The following is a 17,055-nucleotide window of genomic DNA, read 5'->3' on the forward strand; positions in this document are numbered from 1 at the left end:
GTTGTCGATAATTTATCTCACAGCATTGAAACGAACGCATGATTATGATGTGATGATGTAGTACGAACAAGGATGAGCACGACATAACCTCAAAAGAATGTATATGATCTTATAGATCGTAATTATAAATAAGTACCAGCATAAAAGCTGAACGTCCAACATGGCATGGAAGTAAATTAACGAAAGGGGGCATGAAAGAATGTCATCTGTAGATATATCTGTAATCTGTCCGCGAATTTCGAGCAAGAAATCAGAACATCCGTACACGTTCACTGCTGAGCTAAAATTGGATCGTTGCTGCGAAATCGAAGAGGCTCGGGGCGTTTCGTATGTTGTATGATTGATCTGAATAGGTCCAGGTTTTCGTCCGTGAACTCCTTTTGGGTAACGCCTTTTGCTTCATCGTCTAAGGAAATATCTGTCCAGAATGACGACTCCCCATAAATGTGGGATGACGACAGAGAATTGGAAAAAGGAGAGGAAGGTGTGATGACTCCCTCGCTGTCAGAACAGGTCGGACTCGAAGACGCAGAAAGACACGGTGATGGCATATCGTATGGCAAAGTACTGCTCAAAGCAATAGACCGAAGGGCTCGCTTGTCGACTTTGCCGTTTCTTGTGGCAGGAAAATCCTCCAAAGCAATGTAGTGAGTTGGAACCGCATAGTAGGGTTGAACTCTCGACACTGCTTCGCGCACGGATTCCGGGTCGACAGTTGATGGTGTTACGAATCCCCACAGTTCAGAATCGACCAGTAATGCAGCAGTTTTGAAGACACCTTCGCATGTCTTTCGTAAAAATGAGTTATGGATCAGATTAGGAACGAGACAAACTTATTCACCTGCATTGCAGCAGATACACCATCAAGTTCGACTCGGAAACCTTTAACCTTTACTTGATCGTCCACACGGCCCATATGATCCAATTGACCGTCCGGTCTCCAACGTCCAAGATCGCCCGTGTTAAACATCATACCGCGGCCGCCCGCCACATAGGGATCCTGTCTCCAACGTTCCACGTTCTTGTCGGGAAGGTTAAGGTAACGAGTGTTGGTTCCGATGCCACCGACCCACATACATCCCACGTGCCCAATGGGAAGAGCTTCCGCGTTATCGTCGCACGAGAGAATGTAAACATTCGTGTTGGGAATTGGTTTACCGATTGACAGAGAACTCCCTGCTGTATGCGGCTGCACTGTGTTGCATATGGAAATTTCGGTCGGCCCACAACAATTATTGAATGATGTATAGAAGGCCCATTTGTCGGCAAGACCTGTGCATATACATCAGACACATTACAGACAGCATATAGGCATGAAAGACTCACTTTGAGGACAAGGTTCTCCACCGACGATGACATGTTGAATATTGGGGTAATCTTCGGGGTCGTGACGCATTAGGATGCTAGGTGTAGAGATCACGATATCCACGGTCTTCAGGACGGCTACCCAGTCTTTGAATGTGTTTCCGCGAAGACACAGAGTACAGCCGTTGTAAAGAGATCCCAAAACCTCCCATGCTCCCATATCGAAGGCGATATTGAGAAGTTGAGCAACTCGCATTCCGCGTCGCATACCAACATTGGCAGGGGCGCCACTGATGACTATATACACATAATCATCAGAAGATGTAAGACAAGGGGCTCGTTTTCTCCTCACCGTTCGTTACGCCCTCGTGTTTGACGTCTACGCCTTTTGGTCTGCCTGAAAAGGGGAAATTAAGCACAAAAAGGACCGCTCTAATCGCTTGAACACACCTGTAGTGCCGGAAGTGTAGATACAATACGCGCCATCAGAAGGAGAGGAGAGATCCTCGACCTCACTGAGACCCCCTTCTGTAAAATCATCCCCCTGAATGAAATTTTCGAGACAGACCACGGGAACAGGGCATTCAGAGAGCGAGTCCAAATAATCTGCCATCGAGAGCACCATACTGGGACCAGAGTCCTCCAACACGAATTGAAGTGTTTCATCGGTAATCGTTACTGCATCCAAGGGCACATACTGGGCACCACTCTTCAGGACCGCTAGAATGCCTATAACCAGCTCGATGGACCGCCGAGCGAGGATGCAAACGCGGGACCCAGGACATATGTTATGTTTTCGAAGATGATGAGCCAGACGGTTCGATTGGATGTCCAGTTGTCGGTAGCTGATAGACTCATTGAGCGACGGATGTTCTACCGCAATAGCCTCTGGCTGATCTATAACATGCTGTCGAAAAGCACGATGGATGATGGGTGTCTGTACAGTCCTAATGGGTCCGAAGCTGAACTGGTGAAAGAGTGCTTGGTCATTTGAAGACAGATGAGCGAGAGAGGAAGACATCGGGGACTAGATTGTAGGGCGGCTCTACGCTGACCTTTAAGAATCTAGAGAAGCGGTGCCTGGGATGGTAACGTATGTCTGTCAGTTTTTGAAATTCCAGTCTTGGACCGATTGAATGGAGGCAATTATGATAGATCTTGTTTCCGTAGACGACTTCTGTACCTAGAGTCCTAGACCATGAGCTAATAAGAGTACCTTGTCAGCCACTCATGTAGGAAACTGATCGCTGATAGCGGCTGGTGTCGAGATCATCACATGAAGCTGGTCGTTGCCTTTTATTGCGTCGAAGTAGTGGTTCATAATTCATTCTAACTCGGAGAGTCAAAGTCAACGTTCAGGAACTTGATTGCCTTCAGGGCAGCTCTGGGCATGCCGTGCCAGCCGATCGCTTAACGATCACCCCCTTATTCGAACACCGGGCCGATCCGGCGGCCAAACAACATTCATTTCTTGAAGTTCAACTAACTCTTATTTCTATCCTTCGAGTGCAATCTTCTCATAATGGGGGCGAAAGGAACCTATTCCTTGATGTCCATTCCAGATATCATCAATTCACTTGGTGATTGGGGACTGACCGTTGAAGAAGATCGTCTCTTGCGGCCGACATCAGAATTTGTAGAGTTCGTCTTTTGCGCGTGCCTCGCTCAAGTCACCGGTATAAACCGCGAGGATCTACTCCAACCAGCTCAGGACGCGCTTTCTATCTCCTCATTGGAGGATAAGGTGCGCGAACTTTTATATACCTATGGAATGTCGTCTAATATCATTTTAAAGGATAATATATATCTCTCTGCCCTCACTCATAATCTCTTGTGTTACCACCTCACCCGGTTTGCCAATGCTGCCCGGGTAGACGACTTCTCTTCCTATGACATTTCTAAACCAACGAAAGAGCGTACACTCTTGCTTCTATCCGCTTTTATCAACTTTGTCAAGTTCACAGAACAACTTTGCAATCCTTTTGTAAATGAGCTTGTGAACCGCTCGAATGCTCTACTTGTCGACCGGGACCAGGTTTCCAGCAAACTTGCTCAGACTCAAAAACAGATCCAGGAGTTGAAGTCAGCATTCCGTTCTCTATATCAAGATTCTTACGCGTCTCAATCTTTATACACAGAGCCAAACGAGATAAAGATGAGCCAATATGTCAAGAACTGCGAGCGAAAAACAAAGAACTCGGTGACCTAGTGCTCCAAACGAAAGCCGCTCAGCAACCAATAGTCCAGGAAGCTGCTTTGCTCAAAGAAGAAAAGACGCGATTGATGGAACGAAAGGTATGTTGCAATCCACTCTGGACTTGATATCCATTGCTAAGCTCCGTTTACATTCCAGGAACACATCCAGAGGGAACTCGAAGCAATTTCCGACGCGAACAAACGCATCAGAGGACGTATCGTTCAGTCTCCAGAGCGTGTCAAACGTAGCATCTCGACTATGAGCGTTAGCAGGACCGAACACAAGAGGATGGTCGCAATAAATGAGACCAAAGCGAGGGACCTGCAGGCCAAAATCAACGCGTTGGTGATAATTGAACAAGTACTTCTTCTATTTTCAACCCATGAAAAGAACTTGATGGTTCAATTATCCAGGATCTTCGTACCTGTATAGACCAACTGCAGGTCGTCGAGAAAGAGATCAAGTCATTACAGGATATGCAAAAAGACCTAGCAGAACTGAAAGACCAATTACACGACAAAAAGATCGAAAGAAATGAGCTACAACTAAAGCAGGAGGCATATACTGTTCTTATATTTAATCGCACTGCATCGTACTCATGGCGCACTTTCTAGCGGGTTGTCAAGCAACTAGAAAATGCCCACGCAAAACTCACACTTACTCAACAACGAGCCGCGGACAAAAAGGCTGCAAACGCACGAATTCTTGAACGACTTCAGGGAGAATACAACGATATGGCCGAGCAGAGGCAGGAAAACGACCTGCAACTAGCGGAAATAAGGAAAGAGGCGGCAGAAGTTGAAGAAAAGGTAAACTTCACTACGTTCTATCCCAGTAGTCTAAGGCTTAGTTACTCATACGATAATAGATATCTGAACACCTCAAAGTTAGCGAAGGAGAACTACATGGTTTGCTCAAGGAATACTGGAGTTTGAAGTGCGCGACGAGTGAGTCTATTACCAGCCCTATCAAAATTGCACTCTGATATTGCTCATATGTTACTGCAGATGTATACATGGAGACTTTGGCGACGAAACTAAATATGAAGATATCATGAATTGGTGAATGTTCTTTGTATTACTATTCGGATTCCTTCATGAGTATCTGCTTGTATAGTGACTCAATCATATGTATCTTCGTCTGTATGTAAATTTCCTTGCTGGGGTGCAAACGTTATCCTGTCAGGCTATGTATTATGCATTCCATGATGGTCTGATACAGTACAACATTCACCTCAGGCGCGCGTTCTAGAAACCGAGGTATCTGAATTCGTTCTGCCCAACAGTCCGCCGACAACATTCGAAACGGTCTCAGTTATCTGACGTTGTTGATTATGGGAATGCTTGACATAGAACAGCCGAATGTTAGTCGAGTTCCACACCCCCAGAGGAGTCATCCCGCGGACAAAGATTTCACCCCAAATTAGTGAGGTAAGCCACACAATCGATGCATCGGACCACTTTGAATAAACTTGAGAATAACGATAACTGGAAAGTTGGTTACGCACCACGAATCGTCTTGGTGATAGTGGAGGAGCAGGTGGAAGCACATCAACCAATGTAACTGAACCTAGAAAATCGAGAATCGTCGACGCAGAACTAGCCTTTTGCGAAGACTGCATCTCTTGCACTTTGGGTAGTAGTTCAGAGATCATTAACATTACGATATCCAGCGGCAGCCTGTTGATACATAAGTTCGTTTTCGCAACACAAATTGAGACAAGTCGTACCCTTGCTGCCACGAAGCGACCTACGACAAAATGTTTTAGCATGCTTTACATAAATGGAAATGGATAAGGAGTATACCCATTCTGGTGTCGGAACAAAGCCATTTCTGCCAATTCCTGCAGCTGCCATCCGTTCTAAGCTACCTGCATCCAACGAAGATGATGAACGTCGTTGTTTCATCTTCCCTTTGGATTTCTCAGAAGGCTTGGCACTGGGTATTGAATCTGGGGTGGGAGAGACTACGGGTTCCGTTGTAGTTGTTGGTCCACCATCATGATCGGAATGTGGTATCTGACTGGCCGCAGAATTTTCGTCAGTTTCATTCTCATCTTCGTTGTTCACGAGGTTTTTCTTCTCTTCAGGTGCATGTTCCTCTTTGGAAACTCTCCTGCTCTTTCTTTTGTCATCCAAACTTGATTTTCGAGCTTGATCCTCTTTTGCAACCTGGACACGTCTGATCTCACGAAGGCCACGCGCGAGGGTGAAGGTCCCTAGATCCTCAAAGGTTTTATGCGCTGCCAGAATCCCATGTATGAGATTTGGATTCTCAGAAAGGCGATGCAGAATGACGGAGTTGAACATTTCCAGCCTGATTCGAGGTAATGAAATGAGAAAGGGGTACCTAGAACAACGAAGAGAACACACATGAAAAAGAGAAGCCGCGGATGTCCCTCGTCGGAAAGCAGGAACAGGGGAGATGAGAACGATGTGAATAATTGAACCAATCGAGCCGACGACGTGATGCTCAAGTTCTTGAAATATGGCGCGCAGTTCGACAGGGCAATGATCAATGCTGGGTACAACGAGTTCAGCTGACCAGATGTTGTAGCAACTATAGAGTAGATCGCCTAAAGAACCTCGGTAAAGTGAGCAATCGTTATATATTATTGGAGTCGACGTACGTTGATCAAAAAATCAGCAGCTGTGCCAGAAGCAGGGAACTTCGATGGTAATGAGGCTTTGATTGGATTCGTCAATCGTTGCCCGAAAGCAGGTTCCGCTGACAACGTTTGAACAATATATGAAAGGGCCCGACAAATCCCATGCTGCTCTAGAACAAAAATGAAACAGGTTTTCAGGCAGAATGTAACAATGGACTAACGTGGCTTGTCCTTAATCTCCAAGTTATAGCAAAGCAGGTAGGCGATAAGATCTATTCCCTGATCTGAATCCAGGACATAGGCTCGGAATCGCTGATGAGGTCGGCGGCACCATTTAGTGGGTAAACAAGTGACGGTATATCCGAACCAACCTTGTTCAATTCAATCATTTTCCAAAAGAAGATGACTGGAGGCGATATGCTATTCAGAAATTGTTACGGCCTGCAATAATGTAGCTCACCGTTCTCAGCAATGTACGGTGTCGCCCTCCGAGCCCCAGGGAGTATATTGTTCATGCTCATCACTTCTTGCTCCATGATCCCCAGAATACCGCCAAGCACAAACTGGAAATCTTGCGTCCTGTGCTAGGGTGATACTATGACGTGTCGTGATTTGGCTTGATGAGAAAGGTACTCACCAACTTCATGAGGAAATATCTGAATTCGTTGGTACGCGCCGTAGGAGCCGATGTTTGTTGTTCATTAGTTCCAACTACGACATCCCTAGCGCTTCCGCTCTGAAAGTCAAGCAGGACTCCCAGAACTTCAAAGCAAATGGCAACGAGATTGACGCGCGGATCTTCGCCTTTGAAGACGAGGTGATTGTAAGGAAGTTTCCCTGCCATGGAGTTGATGGTGATTGGTTGAGCCTGTGGAGAGTTCATAGCAGTGTTCAAAAGTGAACAAAGTAAGGTGAGGACATCGCGTCGAGGTAGTTTTTGCACTAGATGGAGGGTGTACATCGACGGTTTCGAGAAAAGTGAAGAGGCGGAAACATAAATTTGTCGGGAGAGCAGTACCAAAAGCAAGCGAAGCACTTCGGTTTTGTTGCTGTCATATTGGTGACCGGGTCCAGGATCGACCATGGAGCCAATACCTTTTTCCCTGAAGAAAGATGAAAACCCGAAAAATCACGAAAGTTCATTGCGCACCATATAACATAATTGATTTTGTAATGATCTTTTTGAATCTGCATCGGGAGAGTAAACCCACAGCAAAACAACAAGTCGATTATGGAACTAAAGAGCCGCTCTCCAAGGGATGGAAGTTGTTTCTTCGGATGTGGTGTTGGGGCTGATTGAGGTGCAGACGACTTTGCCTCATCTTCGCTATCTTCATCGTCTTCAATCACGAACTGGGGTGACTCCGTTTGGGGCACCGGTTGTTCTTCCATGTTGTCCACTTCCACCTTTTTCCAAAATACGTCTACCTCGAACGAGCCTGATTCTGCTCCCTCCGTCTCGAATACCACGGGCAGCACCCTCTGTAAGACTCGAAGACAATTCAAAACCTCTTTCGTGGCGTTTCTCTCGCCAGTGCCAGTGCCAGCCTTGATGAAGGATGTCGCAAGAGCGGATACGGACGTCGAAGAGGGCCCCGGGAAGGTATGGTCGGAGACGAGATTGAATAGGCGCAAACTTATTACACGAATAAGTGTAGCAACATTTTCTGGTGCTTCTAAAAGAGCACGTCGAACTGACTGAGTTTCAGCAGATGAACGACTCTCATCTTCTAAGGTGGAACATACTGTCGTTCGGTGTTATCAAAGAGAACACCTCTGAGGCTGAGTCGAATAAAACAACGTACTGAAAGATCTGTCAGTACAAGATCGAAAAGCCCAAAACCACACTACCGCACTTGATTCCAATAGCCATCCGTCTCCGGGATGTTCTATGAAGTGGTCCTTTTCAATTGTTGAGCCTTTGACCTAGAGCATACTACGTACTCTGACTGCGGCTAATTTTTGTAGTCCGCCTGGTTGGCTACGAAAAGCCAGTTTCTCCGAGTCAGAAAGGAGCCCCAGTGGTGCAGTCAGTCTTTGCGGGATCTTAGAAAACATCGGGCAGTTGCAAGTAGCGCTTCGATTGACAATCAAAACCACATCACAGAAACAACAAGCGCTAAATACTGTATTGCATAAGTATTAGACTAGACGCTGGGCCTAATTCCTCGTCCAAATTTTTATAAGCAGCTTGCAAAACAGGTTTTGAGATACTAAGTATTATACGTCAACAAAAGCTCCAGGTATATGTAAGTCTGTAAGATTTTCCGACAGCGAAAGATAAAAAACGGAAATCTAATCATTCAAACTCAGTAGCGCATGCATATATCTAGCAAGTCCAATTTCCGTATGCATCATTCACGATTATTTAAACCAAAAAGAAACCAACAGCTACAGCAAGCAAAATGGTAGCCATGCTTGCAGCATTTGTGATCGCCGAAGATGAAGAAGAATCTGAGGACGACGACGACGAAGACGAGGACGACGATCCACTAGTGCCAGTTGCAGCGGGGGTGGCAGTAGCAATTCCATGGACTCCTCCAGTGACAGGGCCACCACTGGTTTGCTGTGTTGTGGACATATAGGTTAGCACAATTCTAATAATGAGATTTGATTAAGACGTACAGTGACTTCATTAGAACCAATTTGCAAAGCAGCAGCTTGAAAGGCTTGGAAGGTATTTGAACCGTTCGTAGGAGCTAGAAGGAGGGTTTAAGCCATATAACATTAGTTTATATATTATCCCTTTACCGTTAATGCTTCCAACCATCCCCATGCCGCAATGTAAAATTTGCTTGCAATGGAACCAGATACTACAGAGGAAGAATTAAATGTCATAAATCGATCAAAAGACGAGCAAGATAAAGTGAGGACTTACGCTGTTCATCCGCAAACATCAATGAGAAGATATTTATTTGATACAGTGAAAATCCTATACAACAGCGAGGACATACGTTGGTCATCGGTAACGTTGATGGTAAACTGAACCGCATTTGTGAGCCCTGAATCAAAACCAGCACCAGTACCAGCAGATGAATTGGCCGTAAGATATGTGCAAGGCTCTTGGAAGGACGACTGTGTGACGGAGTGAGGAATATCACCTCTGATATGCACATTGCCGTCAGTTTGTCTCAAATTTATGAACAGAATAACAAACCCCGGAAACCAAAACGTCACAAGTGTTCCAACCTAGTGGAATATTTCAGCTACATGGCCCACGGGCGAAATGAAACAACTTACTGGCGCAGTAATATTGGCCGGATTGAACACGAAATTGCCTGAATGAAGCGAAGTCAGTACCTGTGTCCTTCGACAACCTCCAAATTTCCCAAAACTAGACGTACCATTGAACGCAACGTTGATGTTCATCTGTCCTTGGGTGTCTGGGGGCGCTGAGGGAGCACTAGCAGGGGCCGCAGAAGTGGTCGTTCCAGAACTTGGGGGAGGTCCATAGATCTGAGCGGAAACCAGAGCGGGAATGGCAAGTACAGAGACCAAAGTCGTAAAAATCATCGTTCTATGAGTGGTTGTTCTTGGAGTGGGGGATGAGATTTTTTTTGCCCATCCCTGGCTACTTATACACCAAGTTTATATCTGGAGACACTTTGGCGCGAGTCGTGAACAGGACTGCGGAAAAGAAGACGTGCCGTGAGGTTTGTATGCAAATGACCATGGCTATAGCTTCGTTCGGCTATGAAAGAAGCCAATTTTGAACTTTTCTTCGCATGAACATGAAAGATGCATGCATAGTTGATTTGACAAGTTCATCAATTCCTCGATCAAAATTCATAGTCAGCGCCGAGCAGTTGACTGCAATTGACCCCTTGATCCTAGTGTCAGTCAAACCCAAAATGGATCTAGTAGACCACGACCTCCTAGGAGCTCCCATAGTCAATCTGATAGCATGGTATTTGAAAGGCTAGAGAGTTCATCGTCCTTCGCATTTTCAGAGAGTTACCTGAAGGCCTGACGACTTGACTATTTCTGGAAAGATTGGACGGGAGTTGTATACCGGCAAACATTCCTTCCCTCAGCATCCTGTTGTTGTCTCACGCATAGGAGGGAATTTTTAGCCCATTATAGTAAGTCACATAGCATGCTTCGAGGTGAATAACTAGACGTCTGCGGGACAAAATCATCATCCACTGGATAGGCTTCGATTTCGATAGGATACTGCACTCCGGGTATCCCCTTCAGTGCAATCCTTCCCAGAAACCAGATCTCCTGTATCACATCTCCCCTCAGTCCCCACATCCACGCCTGTGGACACATACACGAAATGTAGTATGTATGATTGTTAGTGCGTCGTAGCTATTCCATTACTGATCCCGCAGTCGAGTGCTTAGGTATTCCTGCCATGCCAGACTGCAGCTGATGCATGTAAAAAGGAACTGGAAAATGCGGAACATCATACCGTAAGTGTCAGTTATCCGAATCTTCACGCTTCTGCTATTATACACTGTGAGAGACTATCGTGCCATTTTTACTTGCCATTTTCAAAATATATGTAGGCCTTGCACAGCAAGTACTAGCAAGTAGCACCATCACAATGGTCGCCACAGTGTAAGAGGTGATGGTTCGATCGAGATCTATCATTATTTCATCGCCCAACTGATTGGTCCGGGTTTCACCGGTTCACCGGCCACCTTTCGTGAAGACGGGGCCAAGGGCGAACACGGACAAGTTTGAAATATCTATGTACTCGCTGAAATTCCCACCGGTCAAAGCTGGAAATATCAAGCATTTTTCTGTGTCCGATGATCGCAAATTTCAGCAAATAATGATCGAGAAGTAGCAATTCAAAACTAGTCACTGGAAAGAAAGAAGAATAAAGATATTTGACCCAAATCAAGTTGCAAATAAAATCTTCTTTATAGACGCGTCGGGCCACTACCCGAACGCGGGAAGGAACTTTCAGGTTCAACTAGTGGTATCATTTCTGAACTTGAAGTTTTCATACCTAAGGGACGGAGCGCAATTAACTGGATAGAAGGCAATAAAGAGTTATTCAAGAAGAAAAGGACTTACCATCGAGGTAATTAGTATCCGACATACTGCCCGTCATATTTTCGCCACGAAATCTGACAATTTTCACTCCGAGGGATCTGAGGTTGATAAGCACAAGCATCCCTGTTTCAGAAAATTCGGGGACCAGCACTATGCGACATCGTTTTCGCAATCCATCATCCTTGCCATCGTTTTCTACCAATTTTGTCATAAATTTCTTTTGTCCACCAACAATATATATGTCTGGTGTTTCTTGTATGATAAACGGGTCCGAGGTGAAATATGGATGACACCAAAGCGTATCTGGTGCTGTCGGGGCTATATGCCTCCATTTTAACGTTGACTCCACAGTTGACAAAGGGGTATGCGGTGGGGATGGGAGATACTTGAACATATCATTTACGGGTTGGCCGGAATGCAGAAGAAAGGTCCGAGTGATATGTGTAGAGTCGGAAGAGAGGTGAAGGTAAGTGGGATTGGTTTCGCAAGTAAATGAAGAGAATGAGGATATTGCGCCAAACATGGCTCGAGGAAACGGTTGCTGTGGAAGGATGGTTCCGGAAGGGTCTGTCTCACCGGGAAGAATATGGATTGGCATAGCCCGGCCTATATCGAGTAAATGACCGGACAATGACAGGACTGGATGTGATGAAAATGTCGTGCCGTCGTATCCGAATTTACGCTACACGACGACTAAGCAAAGATATCAGTCGAGCTCCTGGAAAGACGTACCGATTTCTTATCACCTTCTGCATCCGCTTCACCCTTGCCTGTCACGAGCATGGGTGCCATGGAGTTTCCCGCAATGATGAGACGGGATATTTGGGATACACAGACTTGATCATCTGCACTTCCCTCTTCGCCCGTTAAATATTCAACCAACAGCTGGATTTGCCCATCAGAGGGTGATGGAGCCCCAATGTTGAGACCGGAAACCACGCCGATCCATTCATCCGATGGCAAGTCCTTTGTACCTTCAATCAGGAATGTGAGAAAATATTTCAAAGACTTGCGTTTCAATACGTACTATCTACTTCCATTCTGTCCTCTAGCTCTTCCTTGGTTGTGGAAGGTTGGGGGGGAAGGCCCGCATAACAAAAATCTGCCACTTCGAATTTACCATCTGGAGTCTCCATGCCTAAAGCTCCTATGATGAGACCAGTGACCAGTTTTTCCGATTTCAAGCGTTCGCCGACAAGCTGTATTCTACCAGATTCATCTTCCATCATGACTTGATCATCTGCCGAGTAGTAATAAGGAGGCGGGGGAGGCGCAGGGATGGAATGCTGCAAAGAAGAGTTCAGCAATATCGGGTTATGTAAAGAAGAACCCCCACATCTCGGGCAATGTCTTCCATGACATTGGGTTTCAGTGGCATGTCCATGTACACTGTACCAATGATGTAGCATAGCTGAGAAGGTTCAACCTCAAGAACGCGAGGTACGAATGAGGGATTTCCTAAGATCAGCTTCTTCATTGAGGAGCCTTGAACACAACGCTTTGAGACGACGTACCAGGAAGTTTCATCCATCGTTTAATCGCAGCTTTCTGGACAAATCCTCTCAGCGCACGTAGTCGAAGAAAGTAAATGTTGGAGTATTGGAATTTGTAGGTTTTGTTCTTCGAATCAATAATGAAAGAAGGGGTTTGTGGGCTTGGAGCTATCACTGTCGTCGTGGCTCGCGCTAGCTGTGTATCTGGAATTGGTCTGAGAGGTCTACATTGTCAAGAGAGCCGCAATCGCAAAGGACATAAACTGACAAAGGCGCAAGACTGGCCATTTGAAAGACAGGTAGTGGTAAAAGAAAAAAGCGCGTTGTTGTCTTCTGTTGACGCGACCATGTCCCTTGCGTCTCATACGGCCCTTTCGTCCTCTCAAAAAGCGTTGTTGAAACGAGGTTTATTCTCTTCCAACGCCCTTCGAATATTCCCTGACATCTCACAGGAAAAATTGTAACAATATCGGATCTCATCCTTACGCCTGTTCAAGACATTTCGCGAAGATGCAGGGTCTCTCCGTTGGAGATAAATGCCATTGTGGACACAGTATGCCGAGCACACCCCATACGTGCATCTACACTAGACGATCTCCTCTCGCCTCCCAACTTGTTCGGCATATGTACATCCGGAGATGCTTGTCTAGATGCTGTCGTCGGTGGCGGCTTCCGCACAGGAATGATTTGGGAAGTAGTCGGTGAAAGGTTTCTCCTGTATAACCCATTACTGAAGAAATTTTTACTGAAATAACCCTTCAGCGCAGCTGGGAAGACCCAACTGGCGTTACGAATGAGCTTGCTTGTGCAGCTATCGAACGAATTTGGTGGCCTCGCTGGCTCAGCGTGCTACTTGTTAACTTCGGGCAAGCTCCCAACCTCCCGCATTATGCAGATTTCCCAACACCATCCTTTGCTTGCTTCTTCTGGACAATGTAGCCTTGATCATATACATACCATGTCTGTTCCTAGCATCGACTTTCTGGTTCACGCTCTGTCCTCGCTTCTTCCGGACTTCATCAAGCTCAAGTTGGAACAAAACAGGTCTGACTCTACCATCTTGCCAGTCCGATTAGTGGTGATAGACGCACTCGGAGAGCTTTTTCACTCTTCAGGCAAAACTTCAACTCAAACTTTGGTCCAACGTGCTCAGAATGTCACGGAGATATCCGCACATCTACACTCTGTTGCTAGCAAATTTGGCATCGTCGTTATTGTCCTGAATGAAGTCGTAGATGCATTCGACCGAGAGCCAGATAACGAAGAAACTCCTACTACTGGTCTCTCCTACGCAGAACAATCGAAGTGGTTCGCCAGAGCACACAGTCTACCCGGAGAAAATCGAAAAGAGGCTAGTTTGGGCCTGGTATGGGCAAATCAGGTCAACGCTCGTATAATGATGTCTCGGACTGGACGAAGAAGATATACAAATTTTGGCCAGTCGGCAACGCAAAAACGTCAAAAAACGAGCAACGGACATCATACAGGAAATACTCCTACTGAAGATCCCGAACGTCTCGAGTTAGTCCGTCGTCTAAGCATTGTGTTCAGTTCGGTTTCTGACCCTGGGTCGCTGGATTACGTTGTGGATTCTGCTGGAATCACTGTCCTGCAGGAAGAAGAACAAGGGTCTTCAAGGAAAACAACGGCAAACGAGCCTACCGCCTTGCCATCTGTCGCCCTTCCACCTACAATGTCTAGTTCACAGATTGCCCCGCTGGATGCAGGCGTTGTTGAAAGCGAGACTGCAGTGCGTATTGACCTACCTCCTGAGCCAAACGGGGCACCGGATGATGAAGACGAATGGGAGGCCTTTTGGGAAAAGGACGAGATAACGGAAGAAATGTACCTTGCAGCATCTTCGAACCCAGACAAGTAGTGCAATATTTATGAGGATATTTATTGCCGTACCGTACGCGATTTGTGTTGTTTGCAATGTTTGAGCCTCTGGGGGATTTAACTTACAACATACTCACTCTGCTATTCTTAATTGACTTATACAATCAAGATTGGGTCTCTTTGTTGGTTGAAGTGGATGCAGTACATTGTTCGAGATTTATCTACGAAACTTTGATGATTGAATTATCCTCTCTTATACTGAACATAGAGAGGAACATCCACCCAACCCTCCCCAACCTCCGCTGGTTGGACCTTTTGAGGGGGAGGCATGTCTTCGTAAAAGACGGTGACTTTCGGATTCCAATGCTTCAGTGGGATGTTGAAGTCAGTGAAAGGATCATGCAGTGGCTGAGGCACTTGGTCTACGGGACGCCCAATCCTGGTGAAATGAAAGGTAGCTACGTTTCCAGCTGCAGCTGAGGAATTCATCAGAGCTTTATTCGCAAGAGGGTAGTCTGTTGTACATACCCGAAAGCGCTGTCAAGAATGAGATAGTGATCAAAAACTGAGATGCATGACAAGATTTGGGTTCGAGGGCTGAGAAATCTCGACACATGCGTCCCTTCTGAATGCGAATTATGAATAAGGTAGCACTGCCTGTAACGACGTTTGTTAGAGACTATTTGACGCAAAGTAAGAAGAACGTACAAAGAGCAAATGCGATCAACGCCGTGTAAACTACATAATTTCGTAGTTTGACTGTCTCAAACATTCGGTCCTTGAGACGATGAAAGAGATGAAATGCGATGATAATGAGAGAGAACCAGTTCGGAATCTGGAATAGAGCTTCCCAAACTGGCGAAGGGTGAATTTCTAAAGTTGAAAGATCATAAAAAATGACAACATACCCGTCCCTGAGCCCAGCGCAAGGGAAAGAAGAAGTAGGATCATGACAACAGCATTGTTGAGAGCGATGAACACTACAGACTGATGAGCGAAAGAAAATCCCAATTATTCATCTGAACTTGCCGAATAAAATACCTCGAGAGAGACTGAGGCGATGCATATTGCGTTGCTTTAGTTTATGTTTTCTCTTCTCGTTCACATAATATTCCTCTTTCTCTCCCGGCTTCAGAAAAAGCTTGGGTTGAGGCCTAAGGGGAATATAGATAGCTGGTGGCATCTTGATTCTTTGTGACGCTCGTTTAGCCCGTTCTGCTTGTTCGCGAGTCTTATAGACATGATTTGGGCCGTGTTTAGGGATACGCTGCATATCGATAGCGTGCGCCATGGGAATGAAAATGGGAGAGAAGAGAGTGAGTGGGGAAAAGGAAAGTGATGTCAATTGAAGGGAGCGAGTGGGGGGGTTCGAGATCGGAAGATACTGAAGCAAATGGGTGTTTGAGTGCCGTTGCGAAGCCCGAAAGACCAGCGGTCGGTTTGGAAACGACAAAGTAGGGGTGGTCAGAGCTTCATTGAAGACCGTCATCTTATACACCGGTTGACCCCTTCGTCTCACGATCTGTGGAAGTTGGACTATGCCATTGCTACCTGTTTATGGTGATATCAAGTGATGGGCCAAGCTTTGAAAAAAATATATTGACCCTGGCGTAGAAGTCTGAAAGCGGACAATAATAGCTCAATGTGTCCATTGTTCATTCTTGGACTTTGAAGGCGAGTTTCTCGCACTGCGGGGATGAGCCCATTTTCTCACCCCGAAAAGGCTGAGATTATTGTGGGCTTTTGTACAAAATTCTCCAAATATGTGCATAGAGAATATTTTGAATAGGTCCATAATTATATTTAGCAGAATATAAGGCTCATATGCAGCAATTTTTGAGAATAATCACAACAAAATATTGGCCTGATTATTGAAAATAATTGCAAAATAACTGCCATGAGTATAACATGAGGTTTTTCAAAATAAGCTCTGCAAGGAAATTCTTTCTTTTGCAGATCTAAGGATAATCTCAGCGAGGTTATGCTGAACAAAGACTTTCCTTGCAGAGCTTATTTTGAAAAACCTCATGTTATACTCATGGCAGTTATTTTGCAATTATTTTCAATAATCAGGCCAATATTTTGTTGTGATTATTCTCAAAAATTGCTGCATATGAGCCTTATATTCTGCTAAATATAATTATGGACCTATTCAAAATATTCTCTATGCACATATTTGGAGAATTTTGTACAAAAGCCCACAATAATCTCAGCCTTTTCGGGGTGAGAAAATGGGCTCATCCCCGCAGTGTCGGAAGATCAGGATGAGTTATATGGGACATTGCGAGTGAAGGAGACCTTTTGACTCCTCTTGAGCGATACATAGTCACTTTTCTCCGAACCTCTAGAGTCACTCAAGGAGCCATTCTTTCCCTCCTCCCCATCTTCTTTTATACTAAACTAATTGATTTGAGTTTGGTTGGACGCAAGGAATGTAGATGTATGATTTTACCAGGACTTTTTGTGCACGTCGCCAGCGACTACAGTATCACAATAGTTTGCAAGCACCGTCGAAATCAGCTATATATGAAAAACGAGAACATCAGTCGAGAGCAAGGGGTAGTAATAGGATCGATGGTCAAATTGTGGTCAAAGCATTCGGGATA

The 17,055-nt window shown here is 45.5% G+C and overlaps 7 protein-coding genes across 7 annotated transcripts; 2 read left to right on the top strand and 5 right to left on the bottom strand.

Annotated features, from left to right (window-relative positions):
- Positions 1–18: 18 nt before the first annotated feature.
- C8R40DRAFT_1263977 (putative nonribosomal peptide synthetase) lies at positions 19–2,693 on the bottom strand. The gene is made up of 5 exons (XM_046233881.1): positions 1,756–2,693; positions 1,658–1,702; positions 1,327–1,602; positions 842–1,272; positions 19–788 (listed from the first exon to the last, which is right to left on the bottom strand). Exons 1-5 carry the CDS (start codon positions 2,324–2,326, stop codon positions 270–272), a joined length of 1,842 nt encoding a protein of 613 aa, XP_046088786.1. The 5' UTR covers positions 2,327–2,693; the 3' UTR covers positions 19–269.
- A 4-nt stretch (positions 2,694–2,697) lies between these two features.
- C8R40DRAFT_911195 (Nuf2 family-domain-containing protein) lies at positions 2,698–4,648 on the top strand. Its single transcript, XM_046236654.1, has 8 exons — positions 2,698–3,049; positions 3,101–3,387; positions 3,444–3,600; positions 3,659–3,862; positions 3,916–4,059; positions 4,117–4,311; positions 4,371–4,449; positions 4,510–4,648. The coding sequence occupies exons 1-8, from the start codon at positions 2,828–2,830 to the stop codon at positions 4,557–4,559; spliced, it is 1,338 nt and encodes a 445-aa protein (XP_046088787.1). The 5' UTR covers positions 2,698–2,827; the 3' UTR covers positions 4,560–4,648.
- C8R40DRAFT_1094823 (high-temperature-induced dauer-formation protein-domain-containing protein) lies at positions 4,427–8,213 on the bottom strand. The gene is made up of 14 exons (XM_046227675.1): positions 8,055–8,213; positions 7,967–7,999; positions 7,857–7,914; positions 7,261–7,804; positions 6,748–7,213; positions 6,571–6,694; positions 6,482–6,516; positions 6,332–6,422; positions 6,132–6,280; positions 5,875–6,077; positions 5,308–5,818; positions 5,232–5,251; positions 5,010–5,181; positions 4,427–4,961 (listed from the first exon to the last, which is right to left on the bottom strand). The coding sequence occupies exons 1-14, from the start codon at positions 8,166–8,168 to the stop codon at positions 4,737–4,739; spliced, it is 2,745 nt and encodes a 914-aa protein (XP_046088788.1). The 5' UTR covers positions 8,169–8,213; the 3' UTR covers positions 4,427–4,736.
- A 265-nt stretch (positions 8,214–8,478) lies between these two features.
- On the bottom strand, positions 8,479–9,623 carry C8R40DRAFT_1168408 (uncharacterized protein; the record flags this gene model as incomplete). The annotated part of the gene is made up of 6 exons (XM_046231178.1): positions 8,479–8,676; positions 8,736–8,809; positions 9,065–9,213; positions 9,268–9,299; positions 9,351–9,388; positions 9,455–9,623. 6 exons carry the CDS (start codon positions 9,621–9,623, stop codon positions 8,479–8,481), a joined length of 660 nt encoding a protein of 219 aa, XP_046088789.1.
- A 1,083-nt stretch (positions 9,624–10,706) lies between these two features.
- On the bottom strand, positions 10,707–12,939 carry C8R40DRAFT_911543 (DNA polymerase alpha/epsilon subunit B-domain-containing protein). Its single transcript, XM_046236655.1, has 7 exons — positions 12,879–12,939; positions 12,632–12,825; positions 12,454–12,575; positions 12,145–12,403; positions 11,850–12,091; positions 11,139–11,799; positions 10,707–11,070 (listed from the first exon to the last, which is right to left on the bottom strand). The coding sequence occupies exons 1-7, from the start codon at positions 12,896–12,898 to the stop codon at positions 10,982–10,984; spliced, it is 1,587 nt and encodes a 528-aa protein (XP_046088790.1). The 5' UTR covers positions 12,899–12,939; the 3' UTR covers positions 10,707–10,981.
- Positions 12,940–12,950: 11 nt separating this feature from the next.
- C8R40DRAFT_1094838 (P-loop containing nucleoside triphosphate hydrolase protein) lies at positions 12,951–14,605 on the top strand. The gene is made up of 3 exons (XM_046227676.1): positions 12,951–13,015; positions 13,063–13,318; positions 13,373–14,605. The coding sequence occupies exons 1-3, from the start codon at positions 12,958–12,960 to the stop codon at positions 14,487–14,489; spliced, it is 1,431 nt and encodes a 476-aa protein (XP_046088791.1). The 5' UTR covers positions 12,951–12,957; the 3' UTR covers positions 14,490–14,605.
- Positions 14,606–16,159, bottom strand: C8R40DRAFT_1094840 (uncharacterized protein). Its single transcript, XM_046227677.1, has 6 exons — positions 16,054–16,159; positions 15,479–16,000; positions 15,358–15,429; positions 15,158–15,304; positions 14,978–15,106; positions 14,606–14,925 (listed from the first exon to the last, which is right to left on the bottom strand). The coding sequence occupies exons 1-6, from the start codon at positions 16,106–16,108 to the stop codon at positions 14,693–14,695; spliced, it is 1,158 nt and encodes a 385-aa protein (XP_046088792.1). The 5' UTR covers positions 16,109–16,159; the 3' UTR covers positions 14,606–14,692.
- Between the last annotated feature and the right edge of the window lie 896 nt (positions 16,160–17,055).

Source organism: Lentinula edodes, assembly GCF_021015755.1.
Source record: "Lentinula edodes strain Le(Bin) 0899 ss11 chromosome Unknown C8R40scaffold_9, whole genome shotgun sequence".
NCBI lineage: Eukaryota > Fungi > Basidiomycota > Agaricomycetes > Agaricales > Omphalotaceae > Lentinula > Lentinula edodes.

Excerpts from the sequence above, each read along its gene's own strand:
- C8R40DRAFT_911543 (XM_046236655.1), bottom strand. The coding sequence starts at position 12,898 with ATGGCCAGTCTTGCGCCTTT. Across the intron at positions 11,800-11,849 it reads CAGAAGGTGATAAGAAATCG|CGTAAATTCGGATACGACGG; the intron begins GTACGTCTTTCC and ends GTCGTCGTGTAG. Across the intron at positions 11,071-11,138 it reads GGATACTAATTACCTCGATG|GTATGAAAACTTCAAGTTCA; the intron begins GTAAGTCCTTTT and ends TCCGTCCCTTAG.
- C8R40DRAFT_1263977 (XM_046233881.1), bottom strand. The coding sequence starts at position 2,326 with ATGTCTTCCTCTCTCGCTCATCTGTCTTCAAATGACCAAGCACTCTTT. Across the intron at positions 1,703-1,755 it reads CTACACTTCCGGCACTACAG|GCAGACCAAAAGGCGTAGAC; the intron begins GTGTGTTCAAGC and ends TCCCCTTTTCAG. Across the intron at positions 1,603-1,657 it reads ACACGAGGGCGTAACGAACG|TCATCAGTGGCGCCCCTGCC; the intron begins GTGAGGAGAAAA and ends ATGTGTATATAG.
- C8R40DRAFT_1094838 (XM_046227676.1), top strand. The coding sequence starts at position 12,958 with ATGTCCCTTGCGTCTCATACGGCCCTTTCGTCCTCTCAAAAAGCGTTG. Across the intron at positions 13,016-13,062 it reads AAAAGCGTTGTTGAAACGAG|GAAAAATTGTAACAATATCG; the intron begins GTTTATTCTCTT and ends GACATCTCACAG. Across the intron at positions 13,319-13,372 it reads TGGGAAGTAGTCGGTGAAAG|CGCAGCTGGGAAGACCCAAC; the intron begins GTTTCTCCTGTA and ends ATAACCCTTCAG.
- C8R40DRAFT_1094823 (XM_046227675.1), bottom strand. The coding sequence starts at position 8,168 with ATGTTTTCTAAGATCCCGCAAAGACTGACTGCACCACTGGGGCTCCTT. Across the intron at positions 7,915-7,966 it reads CGGATGGCTATTGGAATCAA|TACGTTGTTTTATTCGACTC; the intron begins GTGCGGTAGTGT and ends CAGATCTTTCAG. Across the intron at positions 5,819-5,874 it reads CCGCGGCTTCTCTTTTTCAT|GCTGGAAATGTTCAACTCCG; the intron begins GTGTGTTCTCTT and ends ACCTCGAATCAG.
- C8R40DRAFT_1094840 (XM_046227677.1), bottom strand. The coding sequence starts at position 16,108 with ATGAACAATGGACACATTGAGCTATTATTGTCCGCTTTCAGACTTCTA. Across the intron at positions 16,001-16,053 it reads TTTCAGACTTCTACGCCAGG|GTAGCAATGGCATAGTCCAA; the intron begins GTCAATATATTT and ends CACCATAAACAG. Across the intron at positions 15,430-15,478 it reads CTCTCGAGGTATTTTATTCG|TGTTCATCGCTCTCAACAAT; the intron begins GCAAGTTCAGAT and ends ATCAGTCTGTAG.
- C8R40DRAFT_911195 (XM_046236654.1), top strand. The coding sequence starts at position 2,828 with ATGGGGGCGAAAGGAACCTATTCCTTGATGTCCATTCCAGATATCATC. Across the intron at positions 3,601-3,658 it reads CGCGATTGATGGAACGAAAG|GAACACATCCAGAGGGAACT; the intron begins GTATGTTGCAAT and ends TTTACATTCCAG. Across the intron at positions 3,863-3,915 it reads CGTTGGTGATAATTGAACAA|GATCTTCGTACCTGTATAGA; the intron begins GTACTTCTTCTA and ends TCAATTATCCAG.